The sequence below is a fragment of the Xenopus tropicalis genome, chromosome 6 (assembly GCF_000004195.4).
Source record: "Xenopus tropicalis strain Nigerian chromosome 6, UCB_Xtro_10.0, whole genome shotgun sequence".
NCBI classification, from domain to species: Eukaryota; Metazoa; Chordata; class Amphibia; order Anura; family Pipidae; genus Xenopus; species Xenopus tropicalis.
The window spans coordinates 151,280,499-151,305,690 of NC_030682.2; the positions used below are offsets into that span (position 1 = coordinate 151,280,499).

The 25,192-nt window shown below is 55.4% G+C and overlaps 2 protein-coding genes across 4 annotated transcripts; both read right to left on the bottom strand.

Annotated features, from left to right (window-relative positions):
- Positions 1 to 230: 230 nt before the first annotated feature.
- Positions 231 to 15,584, bottom strand: naprt (nicotinate phosphoribosyltransferase). The gene is given in 12 exon segments (NM_001112995.1): positions 231 to 600; positions 1,299 to 1,412; positions 1,590 to 1,744; positions 3,332 to 3,434; positions 3,797 to 3,877; positions 5,532 to 5,831; positions 6,476 to 6,672; positions 7,007 to 7,122; positions 8,411 to 8,541; positions 11,654 to 11,736; positions 12,148 to 12,279; positions 15,309 to 15,584. Coding segments are annotated over 5 exon segments (663 nt in total). The 5' UTR covers positions 11,728 to 11,736; positions 12,148 to 12,279; positions 15,309 to 15,584; the 3' UTR covers positions 231 to 600; positions 1,299 to 1,412; positions 1,590 to 1,744; positions 3,332 to 3,434; positions 3,797 to 3,877; positions 5,532 to 5,686.
- A 7,209-nt stretch (positions 15,585 to 22,793) lies between these two features.
- LOC101734214 (arylamine N-acetyltransferase 2-like) lies at positions 22,794 to 25,192 on the bottom strand. Of its 3 annotated transcripts, none has more exons than XM_004915013.4 (2): positions 24,871 to 25,192; positions 22,794 to 24,470 (listed from the first exon to the last, which is right to left on the bottom strand). In XM_004915013.4, exons 1-2 carry the CDS (start codon positions 25,123 to 25,125, stop codon positions 23,646 to 23,648), a joined length of 1,080 nt encoding a protein of 359 aa, XP_004915070.1. In that variant the 5' UTR covers positions 25,126 to 25,192; the 3' UTR covers positions 22,794 to 23,645. The 3 variants fall into 3 exon arrangements, with proteins under 3 accessions (XP_004915070.1, XP_012820597.1, XP_004915071.1); XM_012965143.3 differs by having other exon boundaries at positions 22,794 to 24,462; positions 24,871 to 24,950; XM_004915014.3 differs by lacking the exon at positions 24,871 to 25,192 and adding an exon at positions 24,694 to 24,862.

Below are 25,192 nucleotides of genomic sequence, written 5' to 3' on the forward strand. Positions count from 1 at the left end.
TCCTGTGCTTTATCTGTCATTGGCTGGCCGCCGTTTACTTACACCCCTTCCTGCCTGGATCTTTGCTTTTCCCACACTGTGTTTGTTGCTAGGCAGTGCAGTAGGCTGTATAATGGCAGGCAAGAGGTAAATGGGACTGAGCCAAGTGGGGGGGGGGGGGGGGGGGGAGAGATATATAGTCGGGGGCTTCAGACTTGACGACTTTTCGGACCACACTAAGAACAATAAACGCATTTTAGATTTTGATCATTTGCAAATATAAAAACAACAAAAGCAAAAACAGTATATTTCAGATGCAAAATCCATTTCACAGTATTTGAACCTCTAACCTACAGACCCCCATAGGCAGAAAGCAGAGCAGCAGCAGCGCCCCCCGGGGGTCTCTGGCAGTGTCTCAGCTTCACAGTAGTAAATAAGGCATTTCTGATTGGCGAGTCAGAACAGGAGGGGCGCAAGGGCCCGCCGTGATTCCGTGTAACGCGAGAGGTGGAGCTGCAGAAAGGGGCGGGTCCGGAACACAAGCTGGGAGGGAATTCACTGCAACGGGCTCGTTCCTCTAAGCTGCGTCAATAAGGCGTGAAGCTTCTCTGTCACCGCAACCTGAGCGCCAAGAACAGAAATACAGTGAGGAACTTACTGCCCCCGGCCTGACAGCCTTGTGCCTTAATATGGGGGGCACAGAACCCCTCAGTGACTGCTAATATCCTTATCATTTACAGTAGGGGGTACATTATCCCTTATAATACATGAGTGATACTCAGAGTTCCCTGTATAACTCAGCCTGCAGCCTTGTGCCTTTATATGGGCACAGAACCCCTCAGTGACTGCTAATATCCTTATCATTTACAGTAGGGGGTACATTATCCCTTATAATACATGAGTGATACTCAGAGTTCCCTGTATAACTCAGCCTGCAGCCTTGTGCCTTAATATGGGGGGCACAGAACCCCTCAGTGACTGCTAATATCCTTATCATTTACAGTAGGGGGTACATTATCCCTTATAATACATGAGTGATACTCAGAGTTCCCTGTATAACTCAGCCTGCAGCCTTGTGCCTTTATATGGGCACAGAACCCCTCAGTGACTGCTAATATCCTTATCATTTACAGTAGGGGGTACATTATCCCTTATAATACATGAGTGATACTCAGAGTTCCCTCTATAACTCAGCCTGCAGCCTTGTGCCTTTATATGGGGGGCACAGAACCCCTCAGTGACTGCTAATATCCTTATTTACAGTAGGGGGTACATTATCCCTATGTTAAGTCCATTTCAGTAAGCAGAAACCCACTTACCCTGTAAGGCTTTGGCTCATCGAGATCCCGTTGTTCTGGGCTGAGCTTAGCTACAGATTTCTGGGCAAGATCCCGGATTTGCATTAGAGATGGAAAGGTTTTGCCATCTTTTTCCTAAAAATACAAAGCAATCTTACTGGGCAGACAGATTTATATTAATGTCAATACTGTAATCTGATTGGGCAGGAAAGAACCAAGGACATATTGTAATGATATGATATAAATGGTTCATTTATAATAATCAGTTGCTAATAGCCCAATACGATTGGTAGGGGGTGTAGGGACACTTACCTTCCCATCAAAGCAAACGCTGTGCATAAGCTCCGCTTTAACTGGGGCGACTCGCTCAGTTTCTCCATTGCCCCCCAGTTTGTGACATTCCAGCTCTATCCCAGTCTCTGGGGGTGGTTCATCCTCACAGGCCAAGAGATCCAAGATTGGGTGATCTACAGTATTGAATATAGCATGTTATATAGAGTATTTATTCTCATCTCCTTACATGTACTGTGACAGAATGGTCTGTTATACAGATAGCTAGAATCTCAGCCATAAAGCAGGGCAGGACTGCTGCTTACAATGGGGGGATCAGATAGGATCTGTGCCACTGTGACAGAATGCTCTGTTATACAGATAGCTAGAATCTCAGCCATAAAGCAGGGCAGGACTGCTGCTTACAATGGGGGGATCAGATAGGATCTGTGCCACTGTGACAGAATGCTCTGTTATACAGATAGCTAGAATCTCAGCCATAAAGCAGGGCAGGACTGCTGCTTACAATGGGGGGATCAGATAGGATCTGTGCCACTGTGACAGAATGCTCTGTTATACAGATAGCTAGAATCTCAGCCATAAAGCAGGGCAGGACTGCTGCTTACAATGGGGGGATCAGATAGGATCTGTGCCACTGTGACAGAATGCTCTGTTATACAGATAGCTAGAATCTCAGCCATAAAGCAGGGCAGGACTGCTGCTTACAATGGGGGGATCAGATAGGATCTGTGCCACTGTGACAGAATGCTCTGTTATACAGATAGCTAGAATCTCAGCCATAAAGCAGGGCAGGACTGCTGCTTACAATGGGGGGATCAGATAGGATCTGTGCCACTGTGACAGAATGCTCTGTTATACAGATAGCTAGAATCTCAGCCATAAAGCAGGGCAGGACTGCTGCTTACAATGGGGGGGGGGATCAGATAGGATCTGTGCCACTGTGACAGAATGCTCTGTTATACAGATAGCTAGAATCTCAGCCATAAAGCAGGGCAGGACTGCTGCTTACAATGGGGGGATCAGATAGGATCTGTGCCACTGTGACAGAATGCTCTGTTATACAGATAGCTAGAATCTCAGCCATAAAGCAGGGCAGGACTGCTGCTTACAATGGGGGGGATCAGATAGGATCTGTGCCACTGTGACAGAATGCTCTGTTATACAGATAGCTAGAATCTCAGCCATAAAGCAGGGCAGGACTGCTGCTTACAATGGGGGGGGATCAGATAGGATCTGTGCCACTGTGACAGAATGCTCTGTTATACAGATAGCTAGAATCTCAGCCATAAAGCAGGGCAGGACTGCTGCTTACAATGGGGGGGATCAGATAGGATCTGTGCCACTGTGACAGAATGCTCTGTTATACAGATAGCTAGAATCTCAGCCATAAAGCAGGGCAGGACTGCTGCTTACAATGGGGGGGGATCAGATAGGATCTGTGCCACTGTGACAGAATGCTCTGTTATACAGATAGCTAGAATCTCAGCCATAAAGCAGGGCAGGACTGCTGCTTACAATGGGGGGATCAGATAGGATCTGTGCCACTGTGACAGAATGCTCTGTTATACAGATAGCTAGAATCTCAGCCATAAAGCAGGGCAGGACTGCTGCTTACAATGGGGGGATCAGATAGGATCTGTGCCACTGTGACAGAATGCTCTGTTATACAGATAGCTAGAATCTCAGCCATAAAGCAGGGCAGGACTGCTGCTTACAATGGGGGGATCAGATAACACACAATCACCCTGCCCCTATGCACTCACCGTTATGGCCAAACAGTCGGTAAATGGCTTTGCTGCCGGGGATCGTCGCCTTCTCTGTATCCTCACTCAGCTTCATACAGGGACTCTCATTCACTTGCACCAACTGTTGGGAGGGAAGGAACTTTAATGTAGGGTTTGTGGGTAAAGTCGGGGACACAATCACACAAACATGGCCACGCCCACTACACAATCACACAAGTGTGGCCACGCCCACCACACAATCACACAAGTGTGGTCACGCCCACCACACAATCACACAAACTTGGCCACGCCCACAACACAATATTGACCACGCGCACTACACAATCGCACAAATATGACCACGCCCACTAAACAATCATACAAATATGGCCACGCCCACTGCACAACCACACCCGTGTGGCCAAGCCCACTGCACAAACGCAGCCACGCCCCCTACTGCTGCAGTTCCAGGCTGAGAAGCTGCAATAACCCAGGGGCTCTCACCTTGTACACACAGCCCAGGGACGGCTGCTGGGGGCAAGTCACCAGGTGGGTTCCAACACCGATCACATTAATTTCATTTTTCTGCCAAGCCAAAAGTCATCAATCAAAAATGGAAGAGAAACCGAGCCCCCACTGACCCCCGACTGGCCAATCCTCAGCCACTGTGTAATGTCCTCCCTCCCTGGCACTGTAAGCTGCCATCAGTGTGCTCTAGCCCCACCCACTGTGAGTTACAGACTCCCTCCTCCATAAGCTGCCACAATGTTCAAGTCCCACCCACTGTGTTACAGACTCCTTGTCACCCCCCCCCCGTAAGCTGCCATTAGAGCTGCCACCCACTGCCTGAGCTGCAGACTCCCTGCCCCTCCCCCTGTAAGCTGCCATCAGTGTGCTCTAGCCCCACCCACTGTGAGTTACAGACTCCCTCCTCCATAAGCTGCCACAATGTTCAAGTCCCACCCACTGTGTTACAGACTCCTTGTCACCCCCCCCCCCCGTAAGCTGCCATTAGAGCTGCCACCCACTGCCTGAGCTGCAGACTCCCTGCCCCTCCCCCTGTAAGCTGCCATCAGTGTGCTCTAGTCCCACCCACTGCCTGAGTTGCAGACTCCCTGCCCCTCCCCCTGTAAGCTGCCATCAGTGTGCTCTAGTCCCACCCACTGCCTGAGTTGCAGACTCCTTGCCCCTCCCCCTGTAAGCTGCCATCAGTGTGCTTTAGCCCCACCCACTGCCTGAGCTGCAGACTCCCTGCCCCTCCCCCTGTAAGCTGCCATCAGTGTGCTCTAGTCCCACCCACTGCCTGAGTTGCAGACTCCTTGCCCCTCCCCCTGTAAGCTGCCATCAGTGTGCTTTAGCCCCACCCACTGCCTGAGCTGCAGACTCCCTGCCCCTCCCCCTGTAAGCTGCCATCAGTGTGCTCTAGCCCCACCCACTGCCTGAGCTGCAGACTCCCTGCCCCTCCCCCTGTAAGCTGCCATCAGTGTGCTCTAGCCCCACCCACTGCCTGAGTTGCAGACTCCCTGCCCCTCCCCCTGTAAGCTGCCATCAGTGTGCTCTAGCCACACCCACTGCCTGAGTTGCAGACTCCCTGCCCCTCCCCCTGTAAGCTGCCATCAGTGTGCTCTAGCCCCAACCCACTGCCTGAGTTGCAGACTCCATGCCCCTCCCCCTGGTAAGCTGCCATCAGTGTGCTCTAGCCCCACCCACTGCCTGAGTTGCAGACTCCATGCCCCTCCCCCTGAAGCTGCCACAATGTTTAAGTCCCACCCACTGCCTGACTTGCAGACCCCCATGCCACTCCCCCTGTAAGCTGCCATCAGTGTGCTCTAGCCACACCCACTGCCTGAGTTGCAGACTCCCTGCCCCTCCCCCTGTAAGCTGCCATCAGTGTGCTCTAGCCCCACCCACTGCCTGAGTTGCAGACTCCATGCCCCTCCCCCTGTAAGCTGCCATCAGTGTGCTCTAGCCCCACCCACTGCCTGAGTTGCAGACTCCATGCCCCTCCCCCTGAAGCTGCCACAATGTTTAAGTCCCACCCACTGCCTGACTTGCAGACCCCCATGCCACTCCCCCTGTAAGCTGCCATTAATGTTCTAGTCCCACCCCCTGACAGTCTTTAACCCCTCTGATGCTGGTACAAGAGTTTAGTACCTGGGCTGCCCCTGCCTACAGAGCTCCCATTTGGGGCAATAGAACCCCCCGAAAGGGAAAGCCCCCCACACTTTCCGCCCCTCACCTCGCTGCACAGAAGCCTCAGGCTGCTCTCGCTGATGTTGTTGCTGACGGCGATGGTTAAGTCTTTAAATGGTGGGACGGCAAAGCTGGGGCACAGGAGAGACAGATATAAGGGGGGGCACTCGTCTATCCCCATTAATAGGGCGGGCCAAGTACTCACCTCTCTGCGCACTTATGGAAAATCTCCCGGATCTCCACCGACTGCCGGGCCAGGTTTCCGCTGTCCAGCCGCACCCCCACCGCCTGGTAGCCATAATGGTGTAAGGCTCGGGCCACCGCACAGAAGTTGGGGACCCCACTCCTGCCGAGGAATGGGATGGGGGGGTTAGCGAGAGGGGTATGTGTAACCTTGCCAGTCACATTCTGATGTAATGAGCAACTCTGACCTCATCAATGATGTAATGAGCAACTCTGACCTCATCAATGATGTAATGAGCAACTCTGACCTCATCAATGATGTAATGAGCAACTTTGACCTCATCAATGATGTAATGAGCAACTCTGACCTCATCAATGATGTAATGAGCAACTTTGACCTCATCAATGATGTAATGAGCAACTCTGACCTCATCAATGATGTAATGAGCAACTCTGACCTCATGAACGATGTAATGAGCAACTCTGACCTCATCAATGATGTAATGAGCAACTCTGACCTCATCAATGATGTAATGAGCAACTCTGACCTCATCAATGATGTAATGAGCAACTCTGGCCTCATCAATGATGTAATGAGCAACTTTTACCTCATCAATGATGTAATGAGCAACTCTGGCCTCATCACTGATGTCATATGCAACTTGTACCCAATCTAAGGTCCCTGGGATGTAAAGCAAGCCTTACCCGAGGTCACAATGATGTCATGTGTTATACTGACCTCATTACAGGACAGGCAGCATCACTTACCTCATTACAGGTCATGCTGATGTAATGGGTTCCTCTTACCTCATCACACTGTAAGTGTCCAGCACCACCAGGAAGTTCTGTGGGAAGGCAATGGCATAGGAAATAAAGGCCGCCAGTTCCCCCTTGTTGGTATGTTCCTTGGGGACCCGCAGAAGCTCACACACCTCCCCCAGGCACCTCTCCGAGAGTTCCACAAAGTCCCCCCCACGGTCGTCTCCATTCAGAGGTCTCAGAGACTGCCGGAGAGAGAGAGAGAGACGATTGGGCTCCTCGGCTGCCAATCTGTTTCAAGCATTCCCACACTGGGGCCCCTGCAAAGGCTGCTGGGAGTTGTAGGCTATATGACAGCTGGAAGTCCATTGGCTAAGCAGTTCTCTGACAGGATATTGTCAGTGTAACATAGAGGCCACCAGCAGACCAATCCCCATATCTAATAAAAAGCACTAAAAGAGCAGTAACCCATAGCAACCAATAAGATGTTTGCTTTGAAACAGGTGACCAGTAGATTCTACCTGCTGATTGGTTGCTATGGATTACTGCTCAGGGTCCCACAGAGCCCACAGCACTCACCCCGTGCCTCACGTCTGCCACCGAGGAGAATGATGCCACGTAGGAGTGGGCGACGGTGCCGGCCACGGGGATGCCATAGAGCTTGCCGGCCAGGACGTTGCTGGTAGAGTCAAACCCTATGGGAAAGGGAGAAGCAGTTAGTGGAACTACAAGTCCCTGCCAACCCTTTAGTAATGGCGCCAAACGGGGGGGGGGGGGTGCCGGCCAGTCATACCATGTTACTGTTGGGGTGCGGTGCAGAATGACTGGGGCCCTGCACTTATCCCTTCATACCTGCCTAGGGCCACTGGCTCATGTGACTGAAGACTCACTATCCAAGGACACTTCCCCTTTAATTGGGCGGAGCTTCTCGGCATCCGGACCTACACAGAGCACACAGGCCTCCGGGCCACTTACCCCCCAGGTGGCAGTATTTGGAAGCACACAGGCCCCCGGGCCACTTACCCCCCAGGTGGCAGTATTTGGAGGCACACAGGCCCCCGGGCCACTTACCCCCCAGGTGGCAGTATTTTGAGGCACACAGGCCTCCGGGCCACTTACCCCCCAGGTAGCAGTATTTGGAGGCACACAGGCCCCCGGGCCACTTACCCCCCAGGTAGCAGTATTTGGAGGCACACAGGCCCCCGGGCCACTTACCCCCCATGTAGCAGTATTTGGAAGCACACAGGCCTCCGGGCCACTTACCCCCCAGGTGGCAGTATTTGGAGGCACACAGGCCCCCGGGCCACTTACCCCCCATGTAGCAGTATTTGGAAGCACACAGGCCCCCGGGCCACTTACCCTCCAGGTAGCAGTATTTGGAAGCACACAGGCCTCCGGGCCACTTACCCCCCATGTAGCAGTATTTGGAAGCACACAGGCCTCCGGGCCACTTACCCCCCAGGTGGCAGTATTTGGAAGCACACAGGCCCCCGGGCCACTTACCCCCCAGGTAGCAGTATTTGGAGGCACACAGGCCCCCGGGCCACTTACCCCCCAGGTAGCAGTATTTGGAGGCACACAGGCCCCCGGGCCACTTACCCCCCATGTAGCAGTATTTGGAAGCACACAGGCCTCCGGGCCACTTACCCCCCAGGTGGCAGTATTTGGAGGCACACAGGCCTCCGGGCCACTTACCCCCCAGGTAGCAGTATTTGGAAGCACACAGGCCTCCGGGCCACTTACCCCCCAGGTGTCAGTATTTGGAAGCACACAGGCCTCCGGGCCACTTACCCCCCAGGTGGCAGTATTTGGAAGCACACAGGCCTCCGGGCCACTTACCCCCCAGGTGGCAGTATTTGGAAGCACACAGGCCTCCGGGCCACTTACCCCCCAGGTGTCAGTATTTGGAAGCACACAGGCCTCCGGGCCACTTACCCCCCAGGTGGCAGTATTTGGAAGCACACAGGCCTCCGGGCCACTTACCCCCCAGGTAGCAGTATCTGGAGGCAGAAAGCCCACCGTCGGGTCCCTGTGCCCTCCTCAGACCCATTTCCAGCAGCTTCTTGTCTGGGCCGGCAGCCAGGCGGAACCGCGAGGCGTTGGTACCAACGAGGCTAAACCAGAGGGGGAAGGGAAGCAGGAAACTTGTTCAGTTCTGAGCACTTACCCCACCGCCCCCTCCTGGGCAGGTACCTCAGCACCCCCTTGGGAGGGGCAGAAGGGAAACTCCATGATGTTACAAGCCCCGCCCCCACCCCACCCATAGGTACATCCTACTGACCACTTCCTGATATTAGCCAATGAACGGATCCCAAACTCACAAACCTTCCAGTGTTTCCCCATATTGTAAAATACTGACAAACATAGAAATATATAGAAGCATAGAAACCTTCCCTTTGCTTCTGTTTCCCAGCCATCACTTTACTGCACTGCTGTGCCCCTTTCCAGCCATCACTTTACTGCACTGCTGTGCCCCTTCCCAGCCATCACTTTACTACACTGCTGCGCTCCTTCCCAGCCATCACTTTACTGCACTGCTGCGCTCCTTCCCAACCATCACTTTACTACACTGCTGCGCTCCTTCCCAGCCATCATTTTACTACACTGCTGCGCTCCTTCCCAGCCATCACTTTACTGCACTGCTGCGCTCAATCCCAACCATCATTTTACTACACTGCTGCGCTCCTTCCCAACCATCATTTTACTACACTGCTGCGCTCCTTCCCAACCATCATTTTACTACACTGCTGCGCTCAATCCCAACCATCATTTTACTACACTGCTGCGCTCAATCCCAACCATCATTTTACTATACTGCTGCGCTCAATCCCAACCATCATTTTACTACACTGCTGCGCTCAATCCCAACCATCATTTTACTACACTGCTGCGCTCAATCCCAACCATCATTTTACTACACTGCTGTGCTCCTTCCCAGCCATCACTTTACTGCACTGCTGTGCCCCTTCCCAGCCATCATTTTACTACACTGCTGCGCTCAATCCCAACCATCATTTTACTACACTGCTGTGCTCCTTCCCAACCATCACTTTACTACACTGCTGCGCTCCTTCCCAGCCATCACTTTACTGCACTGCTGTGCTCCGTCCCAGCCATCACTTTATTGCACTGCTGTGCCCCTTCCCAGCCATCACTTTACTGCACTGCTGCGCTCAATCCCAACCATCATTTTACTACACTGCTGTGCACCTTCCCAACCATCACTTTACTACACTGCTGCGCTCCTTCCCAGCCATCACTTTACTGCACTGCTGTGCTCCTTCCCAGCCATCACTTTACTGCACTGCTGTGCTCCTTCCCAGCCATCATTTTACTACACTGCTGCGCTCCTTCCCAGCCATCATTTTACTACACTGCTGCGCTCCTTCCCAGCCATCATTTTACTACACTGCTGCGCTCCTTCCCAGCCATCATTTTACTACACTGCTGCGCTCCTTCCCAGCCATCATTTTACAACACTGCTGCGCTCCTTCCCAGCCATCACTTTACTGCACTGCTGCGCTCCTTCCCAGCCATCATTTTATTACACTGCTGCGCTCCTTCCCAGCCATCACTTTACTGCACTGCTGCGCTCCTTCCCAGCCATCACTTTACTACACTGCTGCTCTCCTTCCCAGCCATCACTTTACTGCACTGCTGCGCTCCTTCCCAGCCATCACTTTACTACACTGCTGCGCTCCTTCCCAGCCATCACTTTACTACACTGCTGCGCTCCTTCCCAGCCATCACTTTACTACACTGCTGCGCTCCTTCCCAGTCATCATTTTACTACACTGCTGCGCTCCTTCCCAGCCATCATTTTATTACACTGCTGCGCTCCTTCCCAGCCATCACTTTACTGCACTGCTGCGCTCCTTCCCAGCCATCACTTTACTGCACTGCTGTGCTCCTTCCCAGCCATCACTTTACTGCACTGCTGTGCTCCTTCCCAGCCATCATTTTACTACACTGCTGCGCTCCTTCCCAGCCATCACTTTACTACACTGCTGTGCTCCTTCCCAGCCATCATTTTACTACACTGCTGCGCTCCTTCCCAGCCATCACTTTACTGCACTGCTGTGCTCCTTCCCAGCCATCATTTTACTACACTGCTGCGCTCCTTCCCAGCCATCACTTTACTGCACTGCTGTGCTCCTTCCCAGCCATCACTTTACTGCACTGCTGTGCTCCTTCCCAGCCATCATTTTACTACACTGCTGCGCTCCTTCCCAGCCATCATTTTATTACACTGCTGCGCTCTTCCCAGCCATCATTTTACTACACTGCTGCGCTCCTTCCCAGCCATCATTTTACTGCAATGCTGCGCTCCTTCCCAGCCATCATTTTACTACACTGCTGTGCTCCTTCCCAGCCATCATTTTACTGCACTGCTGCGCTCCTTCCCAGCCATCACTTTACTGCACTGCTGCGCTCCTTCCCAGCCATCACTTTACTGCACTGCTGTGCTCCTTCCCAGCCATCACTTTACTACACTGCTGCGCTCCTTCCCAGCCATCACTTTACTACACTGCTGCGCTCCTTCCCAGTCATCATTTTACTACACTGCTGCGCTCCTTCCCAGCCATCATTTTATTACACTGCTGCGCTCCTTCCCAGCCATCATTTTACTACACTGCTGCGCTCCTTCCCAGCCATCATTTTACTACACTGCTGTGCTCCTTCCCAGCCATCATTTTACTACACTGCTGCGCTCCTTCCCAGCCATCATTTTACTACACTGCTGCGCTCCTTCCCAGCCATCATTTTACTACACTGCTGCGCTCCTTCCCAGCCATCATTTTACTACACTGCTGCGCTCCTTCCCAGCCATCATTTTACTACACTGCTGTGCTCCTTCCCAGCCATCATTTTACTACACTGCTGCGCTCCTTCCCAGCCATCATTTTACTACACTGCTGTGCTCCTTCCCAGCCATCACTTTACTGCACTGCTGCGCTCCTTCCCAGCCATCACTTTACTACACTGCTGCGCTCCTTCCCAGCCATCATTTTACTACACTGCTGTGCTCCTTCCCAGCCATCATTTTACTACACTGCTGTGCTCCTTCCCAGCCATCATTTAGCTGCACTCCTTGCCCAGTATTACAGCTCTGCACTGCTGCATCCTTCTCCCATTTCTTCCCCTGGTCCTATACTATCAGCGGGAGGGCTCCAAAGCAGCAAAGCAATGGGAGCCAATCAGGCTGCCTCACTGGCCGTCACTCACCTGGCATAGTTCACCAAACAGAGCAACGTGGTTTCCAAGAGCTGCACCACCAGCAGGGGGCCTCGCACCTTCATCAATGGTTCCTAAAGGGAGCAGAACACTATCAGAGACCCAATAAAGGAGAGAAAGCCTGTCTATACCCCTCTCCATCCCACTCTCTGGGGTTGGTTTTGCCCCACATCACACTTTGCATTTCACCAGGAAAGTTACATTTTTCATTATGAATTAAATGCGGATTAAGAGATATCAGTGTTTCTGCTGCACTGTGCAATGAATGGGATATTTCCCCTTTAGAGAGGGGCGGGCTCTCTGGTGCTTATGTCACATGAGAGGGTGGGGTATGAGCGGCAGCCTCTTAATCTGGGTGGGGCCTCAGTAAAGGTTTGGCGCCCAACCTGCCGCTAAAGGTTGTATGTTGATCACTAACTACAGAACCCTGGGTTTGGGCCCAGCAGCGCCCAGTAGCCACACTGGCACCCATGTAGGAACCATACCTACTCTGGCAAATACCACTGAGCCCTCTGGGAAGGCCGACACTGTCACCTCCTCTGCAGTCACCGTACTGAGGTACCGAAAGAATCCCTCGTCTGGGCTGCCCGGCATGGTGGCCTTCAGGAAGCTGATATCTGCGGAGAGAACAAACGGCCAGTGAGTCTGACAGCTTGGCCCATAGTCCAGCCTTCAGCTATTGGCAGCCCGGGCAGTGCCAGTACATAAGGGAATGCCCCGGAGCCCGGGCAGTGCCAGTACATAAGGGAATGCCCCGGAGCCCGGGCAGTGCCAGTACATAAGGGAATGCCCCGGAGCCCGGGCAGTGCCAGTACATAAGGGAATGCCCCGGAGCCCGGGCAGTGCCAGTACATAAGGGAATGCCCCGGAGCCCGGGCAGTGCCAGTACATAAGGGAATGCCCCGGAGCCCGGGCAGTGCCAGTACATAAGGGAATGCCCCGGAGCCCGGGCAGCGCCAGTACATAAGGGAATGCCCCGGAGCCCGGGCAGTGCCAGTACATAAGGGAATGCCCCGGAGCCCGGGCAGTGCCAATACATAAGGGAATGCCCCGGGCAGCGCCAGTACATAAGGGAATGCCCCGGAGCCCGGGCAGTGCCAGTACATAAGGGAATGCCCCGGAGCCCGGGCAGTGCCAGTACATAAGGGAATGCCCCGGAGCCCGGGCAGTGCCAGTACATAAGGGAATGCCCCGGAGCCCGGGCAGCGCCAGTACATAAGGGAATGCCCCGGAGCCCGGGCAGTGCCAGTACATAAGGGAATGCCCCGGAGCCCGGGCAGTGCCAATACATAAGGGAATGCCCCGGGCAGCGCCAGTACATAAGGGAATGCCCCGGGCAGCGCCAGTACATAAGGGAATGCCCCGGAGCCCGGGCAGTGCCAGTACATAAGGGAATGCCCCGGGCAGCGCCAGTACATAAGGGAATGCCCCGGGCAGTGCCAGTACATAAGGGAATGCCCCGGGCAGTGCCAGTACATAAGGGAATGCCCCGGGCAGTGCCAGTACATAATGGAATGCCCCAGGCAGTGCCAGTACATAAGGGAATGCCCCGGGCAGTGCCAGTACATAAGGGAATGCCCCGGGCAGTGCCAGTACATAAGGGAATGCCCCGGGCAGTGCCAGTACATAAGGGAATGCCCCGGGCAGTGCCAGTACATAAGGGAATGCCCCGGGCAGTGCCAGTACATAAGTGATGGGGCAGTGCCAGTACATAAGGGAATGCCCCGGGCAGTGCCAGTACATAAGGGAATGCCCCGGGCAGTGCCAGTAGATGGGGCAGTGCCAGTAGATGGGGCAGTAGATGGGGCAGTGCCAGTAGATGGGGCAGTAGATGGGGCAGTGCCAGTAGATGGGGCAGTGCCAGTAGATGGGGCAGTGCCAGTAGATGGGGCAGTAGATGGGGCAGTTGATGGGGCAGTGCCAGTAGATGGGGCAGTGCCAGTAGATGGGGCAGTGCCAGTAGATGGGGCAGTAGATGGGGCAGTGCCAGTAGATGGGGCAGTAGATGGGGCAGTGGCCAGTAGATGGGGCAGTGCCAGTAGATGGGGCAGTGCCAGTAGATGGGGCAGTAGATGGGGCAGTGCCAGTAGATGGGGCAGTGCCAGTAGATGGGGCAGTGCCAGTAGATGGGGCAGTGCCAGTAGATGGGGCAGTAGATGGGGCAGTGCCAGTAGATGGGGCAGTGCCAGTAGATGGGGCAGTAGATGGGCAGTGCCAGTAGATGGGGCAGTAGATGGGCAGTGCCAGTAGATGGGCAGTGCCAGTTGATGGGGCAGTAGATGGGGCAGTGCCAGTAGATGGGGCAGTGCCAGTAGATGGGGGCAGTAGATGGGGCAGTTGATGGGGCAGTGCCAGTAGATGGGGCAGTGCCAGTAGATGGGGCAGTGCCAGTAGATGGGGCAGTAGATGGGGTGCAGTTGGCCAGTAGATGGGGCAGTGCCAGTAGATGGGGCAGTGCCAGAGATGGGGCAGTGCCAGTAGATGGGAGGCAGTAGATGGGCAGTGCCAGTAGATGGGGCAGTGCCAGTAGATGGGCAGTGCCAGTAGATGGGGCAGTAGATGGCAGTGCCAGTAGATGGGGGCAGTGCCAGTAGATGGGGCAGTGCCAGTAGATGGGGCAGTGCCAGTAGATGGGGCAGTAGATGGGGCAGTGCCAGTAGATGGGGCAGTGCCAGTAGATGGGGCAGTGCCAGTAGATGGGGCAGTGCCAGTAGATGGGGCAGTAGATGGGGCAGTGCCAGTAGATGGGGCAGTGCCAGTAGATGGGGCAGTGCCAGTAGATGGGGCAGTGCCAGTAGATGGGCAGTAGATGGGGCAGTGCCAGTAGATGGGCAGTAGATGGGGCAGTAGATGGGGCAGTGCCAGTAGATGGGGCAGTGCCAGTAGATGGGGCAGTGCCAGTAGATGGGGCAGTGCCAGTAGATGGGGCAGTGCCAGTAGATGGGGCAGTGCCAGTAGATGGGGCAGTAGATGGGGCAGTGCCAGTAGATGGGGCAGTAGATGGGGCAGTGCCAGTAGATGGGGCAGTAGATGGGGCAGTGCCAGTAGATGGGGCAGTAGATGGGGCAGTGCCAGTAGATGGGGCAGTAGATGGGGCAGTAGATGGGGCAGTGCCAGTAGATGGGCAGCAGTGCAGTAGATGGGGCAGTAGATGGGGCAGTGCAGTAGATGGGGCAGTGCCAGTAGATGGGGCAGGGGCAGTAGATGGGGCAGTAGATGGGGCAGTGCCAGTAGATGGGGCAGTGCCAGTAGATGGGGCAGTGCCAGTAGATGGGGCAGAGCCAGTAGATGGGGCAGAGCCAGTAGATGGGGCAGTGCCAGTAGATGGGGCAGTAGATGGGGCAGTGCCAGTAGATGGGGCAGTAGCCAGTGCAGTAGATGGCAGCAGTAGATGGGGCAGTGCAGTAGATGGGCAGTGCAGTAGATGGGGCAGTAGATGGGGCAGTGCCAGTAGATGGGGCAGTGCCAGTAGATGGGGCAGAGCCAGTAGATGGGGCAGTGCCAGTAGATGGGGCAGAGCCAGTAGATGGGGCAGTGCCAGTAGATGGGGCAGAGCCAGTAGATGGGGCAGAGCCAGTAGATGGGGCAGAGCCAGTAGATGGGGCAGTAGATGGGGCAGTAGATGGGGCAGTTGGGGTCCCATTACCCTCAGGAGAGAAGCGAAAGTCGCGCAGGAATCTCACACACTCCCGGAGCCCAAAGAACAGAGCGAATTCGCCCCCGAACGGCGCCTCCCGGAAGAAGAGCTCGAACTCCGCCCGGTCCCGGTGCCGCCCGCCCCGCCAGTAGCCATAAGCCATAGTGAACTGGTACAGATCCGTCAGCAACGGCAGCGCCATGTTACTGACTGGCATTACTCCTGGCATTACTCCCGTACCCATCCAACAGCCAGCCAAACTCCGCCCCTGCCCTAGCAACCCCCGTCAGCTCCGCCCCTGCCCTAGCAACCCCTGTCTCACAGGCATCTAGCTCCGCCCCTGCCCACTGGCACTCCCGCCTTCCCTATGTCAGTGCCCTACTAACCCCGGCACAGGCTGCGCGCAGGGCATGCTGGGATATACCAATGGCCTAGTAACCCCGGCACAGGGGCGTGCCCAAATGTGTAGCCCCGCCCACCGGCTGCTCCTTAGGGCGCGCATTAACTCTGCAAGGTAACCTTGTCTGCCCTGGGGGGGGGGGATATTCCTATTATTATTCCTATTGTGGGCTGGGCAGGAACCACATGGTGTGGGGGGGGGGGCTGTTTGTGCCTCTGGGTATTGGGAATGCCAGGGGGGCTGTAAGGTGCCACAGACAGTCACTATTTATTGGGCTGGGGGGGGCTGTTTGTTCCTCTGGGTATTGGGAATGCCAGGGGGGCTGTAAGGTGCCACAGACAGTCACTATTTATTGGGCTGGGGGGGGGTGTTTGTGCCTCTGGGTACTGGGAATGCCAGGGGGGCTGTAAGGTGCCACAGACAGTCACTATTTATTGGGCTGGGGGGGGGTGTTTGTGCCTCTGGGTACTGGGAATGCCAGGGGGGGGCTGTAAGGTGCCACAGACAGTCACTATTTATTGGGCTGGGGGGGGGTGTTTGTGCCTCTGGGTACTGGGAATGCCAGGGGGGCTGTAAGGTGCCACAGACAGTCACTATTTATTGGGCTGGGGGGGGCTGTTTGTGCCTCTGGGTACTGGGAATGCCAGGGGGGGGCTGTAAGGTGCCACAGACAGTCACTATTTATTGGGCTGGGGGGGGGTGTTTGTGCCTCTGGGTACTGGGAATGCCAGGGGGGGGCTGTAAGGTGCCACAGACAGTCACTATTTATTGGGCTGGGAGGGCTGTTTGTGCCTCTGGGTACTGGGAATGCCAGGGGGGGGCTGTAAGGTGCCACAGACAGTCACTATTTATTGGGCTGGGGGGGGGTGTTTGTGCCTCTGGGTACTGGGAATGCCAGGGGGGGGCTGTAAGGTGCCACAGACAGTCACTATTTATTGGGCTGGGGGGGGGTGTTTGTGCCTCTGGGTACTGGGAATGCCGGGGGGGCTGTAAGGTGCCACAGACAGTCACTATTTATTGGGCTGGGGGGGGTGTTTGTGCCTCTGGGTACTGGGAATGCCAGGGGGGGGCTGTAAGGTGCCACAGACAGTCACTATTTATTGGGCTGGGGGGGGCTGTTTGTGCCTCTGGGTACTGGGAATGCCAGGGGGGCTGTAAGGTGCCACAGACAGTCACTATTTATTGGGCTGGGGGGGGCTGTTTGTGCCTCTGGGTACTGGGAATGCCAGGGGGGCTGTAAGGTGCCACAGACAGTCACTATTTATTGGGCTGGGGGGGGGTGTTTGTGCCTCTGGGTACTGGGAATGCCAGGGGGGGGCTGTAAGGTGCCACAGACAGTCACTATTTATTGGGCTGGGGGGGGGTGTTTGTGCCTCTGGGTACTGGGAATGCCAGGGGGGGGCTGTAAGGTGCCACAGACAGTCACTATTTATTGGGCTGGGGGGGGGTGTTTGTGCCTCTGGGTACTGGGAATGCCGGGGGGGCTGTAAGGTGCCACAGACAGTCACTATTTATTGGGCTGGGGGGGGTGTTTGTGCCTCTGGGTACTGGGAATGCCAGGGGGGGGCTGTAAGGTGCCACAGACAGTCACTATTTATTGGGCTGGGGGGGGCTGTTTGTGCCTCTGGGTACTGGGAATGCCAGGGGGGCTGTAAGGTGCCACAGACAGTCACTATTTATTGGGCTGGGGGGGGCTGTTTGTGCCTCTGGGTACTGGGAATGCCAGGGGGGGGCTGTAAGGTGCCACAGACAGTCACTATTTATTGGCTGGGGGGGGTGTTTGTGCCTCTGGGTACTGGAATGCCAGGGGGGGCTGTAAGGTGCCACAGACAGTCACTATTTATTGGGCTGGGGGGGGGTGTTTGTGCCTCTGGGTACTGGGAATGCCGGGGGGGCTGTAAGGTGCCACAGACAGTCACTATTTATTGGGCTGGGGGGGGGTGTTTGTGCCTCTGGGTACTGGGAATGCCAGGGGGGGGCTGTAAGGTGCCACAGACAGTCACTATTTATTGGGCTGGGGGGGGCTGTTTGTGCCTCTGGGTACTGGGAATGCCAGGGGGGCTGTAAGGTGCCACAGACAGTCACTATTTATTGGGCTGGGGGGGGCTGTTTGTGCCTCTGGGTACTGGGAATGCCAGGGGGGCTGTAAGGTGCCACAGACAGTCACTATTTATTGGGCTGGGGGGGCTGTTTGTGCCTCTGGGTACTGGGAATGCCAGGGGGGCTGTAAGGTGCCACAGACAGTCACTATTTATTGGGCTGGGGGGGCTGTTTGTGCCTCTGGGTACTGGGAATGCCGGGGGGGCTGTAAGGTGCCACAGTCACTATTTATTGGGCTGGGGGGGGGGGCTGTTTGTGCCTCTGGGTACTGGGAATGCCAGGGGGGCTGTAAGGTGCCACAGACAGTCACTATTTATTGGGCTGGGGGGGGCTGTTTGTGCCTCTGGGTACTGGGAATGCCGGGGGGGCTGTAAGGTGCCACAGTCACTATTTATTGGGCTGGGGGGGGGGCTGTTTGTGCCTCTGGGTACTGGGAATGCCAGGGGGGCTGTAAGATGCCACAGACAGTCACTATTTATTGGGCTGGGGGGGGGCTGTTTGTGCCTCTGGGTACTGGGAATGCCAGGGGGGCTGTAAGGTGCCACAGACAGTCACTATTTATTGGGCTGGGGGGGCTGTTTGTGCCTCTGGGTACTGGGAATGCCAGGGGGGGCTGTAAGGTGCCACAGACAGTCACTATTTATTGGGCTGGGGGGGGGGCTGTTTGTGCCTCTGGGTACTGGGAATGCCAGGGGGGCTGTAAGGTGCCACAGACAGTCACTATTTATTGGGCTGGGGGGGCTGTTTGTGCCTCTGGGTACTGGGAATGCCGGGGGGGCTGTAAGGTGCCACAGACAGTCACTATTTATTGGGCTGGGGGGGGGGCTGTTTGTGCCTCTGGGTACTGGGAATGCCGGGGGGGCTGTAAGGTGCCACAGACAGTCACTATTTATTGGGCTGGGGGGGGGGGGCTGTTTGTGCCTCTGGGTACTGGGAATGCCAGGGGGGCTGTAAGGTGCCACAGACAGTCACTATTTATTGGGCTGGGGGGGGGGGCTGTTTGTGCCCTCTGGGTACTGGGAATGCCAGGGGGGCTGTAAGGTACCACAGACAGTCACTATTTATTGGGCTGGGGGGGCTGTTTGTGCCTCTGGGTACTGGGAATGCCAGGGGGGCTGTAAGGTGCCACAGACAGTCACTATTTATTGGGCTGGGGGGGGGGGCTGTTTGTGCCTCTGGGTACTGGGAATGCCAGGGGGGCTGTAAGGTGCCACAGACAGTCACTATTTATTGGGCTGGGGGGGCTGTTTGTGCCTCTGGGTACTGGGAATGCCAGGGGGGCTGTAAGGTGCCACAGACAGTCACTATTTATTGGGCTGGGGGGGCTGTTTGTGCCTCTGGGTACTGGGAATGCCGGGGGGGCTGTAAGGTGCCACAGTCACTATTTATTGGGCTGGGGGGGGGGCTGTTTGTGCCTCTGGGTACTGGGAATGCCAGGGGGGCTGTAAGATGCCACAGACAGTCACTATTTATTGGGCTGGGGGGGGACTGTTTGTGCCTCTGGGTACTGGGAATGCCAGGGGGGCTGTAAGGTGCCACAGACAGTCACTATTTATTGGGCTGGGGGGGGCTGTTTGTGCCTCTGGGTACTGGGAATGCCAGGGGGGCTGTAAGGTGCCACAGACAGTCACTATTTATTGGGCTGGGGGGGGGGCTGTTTGTGCCTCTGGGTACTGGGAATGCCAGGGGGGCTGTAAGGTGCCACAGACAGTCACTATTTATTGGGCTGGGGGGGCTGTTTGTGCCTCTGGGTACTGGGAATGCCGGGGGGGCTGTAAGGTGCCACAGACAGTCACTATTTATTGGGCTGGGGGGGGGCTGTTTGTGCCTCTGGGTACTGGGAATGCCAGGGGGGGCTGTAAGGTGCCACAGACAGTCACTATTTATTGGGCTGAGGGGGGCTGTTTGTGCCTCTGGGTACTGGGAATGCCAGGGGGGGCTGTAAGGTGCCACAGACAGTCACTATTTATTGGGCTGAGGGGGGCTGTTTGTGCCTCTGGGTACTGGGAATGCCGGGGGGGCTGTAAGGTGCCACAGACAGTCACTATTTATTGGGCTGGGGGGGGGGCTGTTTGTGCCTCTGGGTACTGGGAATGCCAGGGGGGCTGTAAGGTGCCACAGACAGTCACTATTTATTGGGCTGGGGGGGGGGCTGTTTGTGCCTCTGGGTACTGGGAATGCCAGGGGGGCTGTAAGGTACCACAGACAGTCACTATTTATTGGGCTGGGGGGGCTGTTTGTGCCTCTGGGTACTGGGAATGCCAGGGGGGCTGTAAGGTGCCACAGACAGTCACTATTTATTGGGCTGGGGGGGGGGGCTGTTTGTGCCTCTGGGTACTGGGAATGCCAGGGGGGCTGTAAGGTGCCACAGACAGTCACTATTTATTGGGCTGGGGGGGCTGTTTGTGCCTCTGGGTACTGGGAATGCCAGGGGGGCTGTAAGGTGCCACAGACAGTCACTATTTATTGGGCTGGGGGGGGCTGTTTGTGCCTCTGGGTACTGGGAATGCCAGGGGGGGGCTGTAAGGTGCCACAGACAGTCACTATTTATTGGGCTGGGGGGGGCTGTTTGTGCCTCTGGGTACTGGGAATGCCAGGGGGGCTGTAAGGTGCCACAGACAGTCACTATTTATTGGGCTGGGGGGGGCTGTTTGTGCCTCTGGGTACTGGGAATGCCAGGGGGGGGCTGTAAGGTGCCACAGACAGTCACTATTTATTGGGCTGGGGGGGGGTGTTTGTGCCTCTGGGTACTGGGAATGCCAGGGGGGGGCTGTAAGGTGCCACAGACAGTCACTATTTATTGGGCTGGGGGGGGGTGTTTGTGCCTCTGGGTACTGGGAATGCCGGGGGGGCTGTAAGGTGCCACAGACAGTCACTATTTATTGGGCTGGGGGGGGGTGTTTGTGCCTCTGGGTACTGGGAATGCCAGGGGGGGGGCTGTAAGGTGCCACAGACAGTCACTATTTATTGGGCTGGGGGGGGCTGTTTGTGCCTCTGGGTACTGGGAATGCCAGGGGGGCTGTAAGGTGCCACAGACAGTCACTATTTATTGGGCTGGGGGGGGCTGTTTGTGCCTCTGGGTACTGGGAATGCCAGGGGGGGCTGTAAGGTGCCACAGACAGTCACTATTTATTGGGCTGGGGGGGCTGTTTGTGCCTCTGGGTACTGGGAATGCCAGGGGGGCTGTAAGGTGCCACAGACAGTCACTATTTATTGGGCTGGGGGGGCTGTTTGTGCCTCTGGGTACTGGGAATGCCGGGGGGGCTGTAAGGTGCCACAGTCACTATTTATTGGGCTGGGGGGGGGGGCTGTTTGTGCCTCTGGGTACTGGGAATGCCAGGGGGGCTGTAAGGTGCCACAGACAGTCACTATTTATTGGGCTGGGGGGGGCTGTTTGTGCCTCTGGGTACTGGGAATGCCGGGGGGGCTGTAAGGTGCCACAGTCACTATTTATTGGGCTGGGGGGGGGCTGTTTGTGCCTCTGGGTACTGGGAATGCCAGGGGGGCTGTAAGATGCCACAGACAGTCACTATTTATTGGGCTGGGGGGGGGCTGTTTGTGCCTCTGGGTACTGGGAATGCCAGGGGGGCTGTAAGGTGCCACAGACAGTCACTATTTATTGGGCTGGGGGGGGGGGCTGTTTGTGCCTCTGGGTACTGGGAATGCCAGGGGGGGTGTAAGGTGCCACAGACAGTCACTATTTATTGGGCTGGGGGGGGGGGGGGCTGTTTGTGCCTCTGGGTACTGGGAATGCCAGGGGGGGCTGTAAGGTGCCACAGACAGTCACTATTTATTGGGCTGGGGGGGGGGCTGTTTGTGCCTCTGGGTACTGGGAATGCCAGGGGGGGTGTAAGGTGCCACAGACAGTCACTATTTATTGGGCTGGGGGGGGGGGGCTGTTTGTGCCTCTGGGTACTGGGAATGCCAGGGGGGCTGTAAGGTGCCACAGACAGTCACTATTTATTGGGCTGGGGGGGCTGTTTGTGCCTCTGGGTACTGGGAATGCCAGGGGGGCTGTAAGGTGCCACAGACAGTCACTATTTATTGGGCTGGGGGGGGGCTGTTTGTGCCTCTGGGTACTGGGAATGCCAGGGGGGCTGTAAGGTGCCACAGACAGTCACTATTTATTGGGCTGGGGGGGGGCTGTTTGTGCCTCTGGGTACTGGGAATGCCAGGGGGGCTGTAAGGTGCCACAGACAGTCACTATTTATTGGGCTGGGGGGGGCTGTTTGTGCCTCTGGGTACTGGGAATGCCAGGGGGGCTGTAAGGTGCCACAGACAGTCACTATTTATTGGGCTGGGGGGGGCTGTTTGTGCCTCTGGGTACTGGGAATGCCGGGGGGGCTGTAAGGTGCCACAGACAGTCACTATTTATTGGGCTGGGGGGGCTGTTTGTGCCTCTGGGTACTGGGAATGCCAGGGGGGCTGTAAGGTGCCACAGACAGTCACTATTTATTGGGCTGGGGGGGGCTGTTTGTGCCTCTGGGTACTGGGAATGCCAGGGGGGCTGTAAGGTGCCACAGACAGTCACTATTTATTGGGCTGGGGGGGGGCTGTTTGTGCCTCTGGGTACTGGAATGCCAGGGGGGCTGTAAGGTGCCACAGACAGTCACTATTTATTGGGCTGGGGGGGGCTGTTTGTGCCTCTGGGTACTGGGAATGCCAGGGGGGCTGTAAGGTGCCACCGCCCAGTCCCAAGACCTCTTCAACATGGTTCCCACAGGGGGTGCACCTACCTGCGCGGCTGCGCCCTATCAGCACATTGTTGACACCAATGCTGGGAGTTGCAACTTGCACCTGGCCGGCCCCATTCGTTTCCTAGTGAGTAAGGTTGCCACATGGCTAGTACTGGCATCCCATCATGTGACCCAGCAGACTAACGAGGGTATAGGAAGACTAGCAGAGAGCTGCTGTTTGTGTTGTTTCCCACAGAAGCCCCCCGACCCCCTGCTGATGGTACGGTCCAAGGAATAACAGGGTCACATAAGCCGCTCTTTTTTATTTAATTCTGTTTTTATGGAATAAAACTGTACCATTATCTCACCAAAATCCTTTTACTGCACATTGTAGGAAAGATCCTCCCTCAAGGTCTTTAAGTGTAGAGGAGGAGTATGGGTAATGATAAACCCCCTGCAACCGCGGGGTCTGCTTTCTCTATAGTTACACCACTGGGTCTCTAAGTGTAGAGGAGGAGTATGGGTAATGATAAACCCCCTGCAACCATGGGGTCTGCTTTCTCTATAGTTACACCACTGGGTCTCTAAGTGTAGAGGAGGAGTATGGGTAATGATAAACCCCCTGCAACCATGGGGTCTGCTTTCTCTATAGTTACACCACTGGGTCTCTAAGTGTAGAGGAGGAGTATGGGTAATGATAAACCCCCTGCAACCGCAGGGTCTGCTTTCTCTATAGTTACACCACTGGGTCTCCCAGTGTAGAGGAGGAGTATGGGTACTGATAAACCCATATCCATATTGAGATACAGAGGAGGGGCCCCGCAAAGACAAACCCTACATTTATATTCATTTTTCTTCTTCGGGGCAACAACACAGACGGGGGTACTACTTGCCTGAGGCTATGGGTGCTGTGATGGGCCAAGTGAAGGTGCAGAAATTGCTATTACTGCATTTTTGAGCTACTACAGCAAGACCCATAAGTCCCACCACAGATCCATGGGATTTCAGATTGAGTCAACGAGGAACGATTATTAGTGTTTTGCTGTTATAATGGATTTTACTAGAGAAATAAACCCCCCTGTATTGCCCCCTGCGCCATTGCCCTAAAGGTACTTGTTGGCCTATGAATAAAATCTACAATAAAGCAATTTCCATGATCCCATCAGTTCGTCAGTCACATTCTGGTGGCACAATCGGCTCGTCCTTAGGCACCAACTTCCCATTAAGGACAATCCCAAACGTCTCCCTGAGCACCCGTGGGATCTCACCCTCCGTCAGCTCCGTTGTGCTTTTCACGGTGCCGCCCCCGGCAGTGTACTCAGTGCTGATCAACCGGCACCCCATGTAGGTCGCTCTGCCTCGGGGGAGCAGAAGGGAGCAGAAGGACTTGCAGAAGAAGATGGAGCTAGGGGACATCTGGTGATAGTCACACATGTCCCTGAAGTCCTCAAACCTCTTCTCTTCCAGCCTGAACTTGTAAAGGCTTCTCCAGCCTCCATCTTCTTTCCTCTCCAAGTACCACTCCTCCTCCGCTTTCTGCAGTCGGAACACCCCACTCGGATGCTCCCCCTCCCACCCGGCCTCCAGGGGGATTGGGAATGCAATCCCCTCACCAAAGCCAACGTCACAAAGCCACCGCTGCCCCTCAAGCTCCACTGCCAGGATCATGTGATCGTAGGGAGGCCCATACACCCCGGTTATACTGTTACACACCCTGGCTGAGAGCACCACAGGTTGGTACCCCGACTCTCGAAGCACCCACAGAAAGAGCCCGTTGTTCTCATAGCAGAACCCGTCCTGTCTCCTCACTACTATTTTATCATAGAGAAGAGTGTGGTCCAGGATGATCCTCTCTCCGCTGTGAATGCCGAGACTCCCAAAAGGCACAGAGAGAAGGTGCCGGTGGTGTAATTCCCGCAGCGCAGTCAGGGACGGTGGCTTCTGGGTACTGAGGCCCACCCTGTGCAGATACCCCTTTAGATCCATCCTGCCAACCTACAGAAGGACAATACTAGGTCAGAGCAAAGGAAATGTCTCCCCCAGGATAAAGGCTCCGGCACCCTAACAGAACAGCCAGCAGATTCAGATCTGCATTGCTCTCCATTGTATTTATCGCTTGGCAGTAGGGGCAGTAGAAATGATGCTTAAGGCCAATGTTATTAATAGGAAAGAAAGATAAAAATATAGGAAGGCACTGCTTGCAGTTACATCAGAATACCTGCAGGTGGCACTGCAATGTGTGCAGATTCCTACGCTGGCGACTGTCTCATACCCACAGAGAAGTGAGCAGGGGCCTCTGAGATGAAGGATAAGGGATAAGAGGAATACGAGGAACAGAAGGATACGGAGTGAATGGAGTGCCCGACCCCTCGGCAGCCCACGGCTTTGCACCTACCCCAGCTGAGCAATCACAGATCTTGCCCCACCTCGGGCACCCAAAGTGGAAGTTGAACTCTGGAAGGAGCTGTGTGTAGAGGGGAGGAGCTGTTTGTAGAGGGGAGGGGTTGTGTATAGAGGGGAGGAGCTGTATATAATGGGGAGGGGTTGTATATGCAGAGCACAGTGCGGGGGGGAGGGCACATATCACAGACACGTGCAGCCGGAAGGAACCAATTTGCAGTGTTGACATGATACATGTAGTCGGAACCATCAGTGCAAGGGCAGATACAGCTCTCCATACCAATTACATGTGCAAATGCCTCTCTGCAGCTTATTAT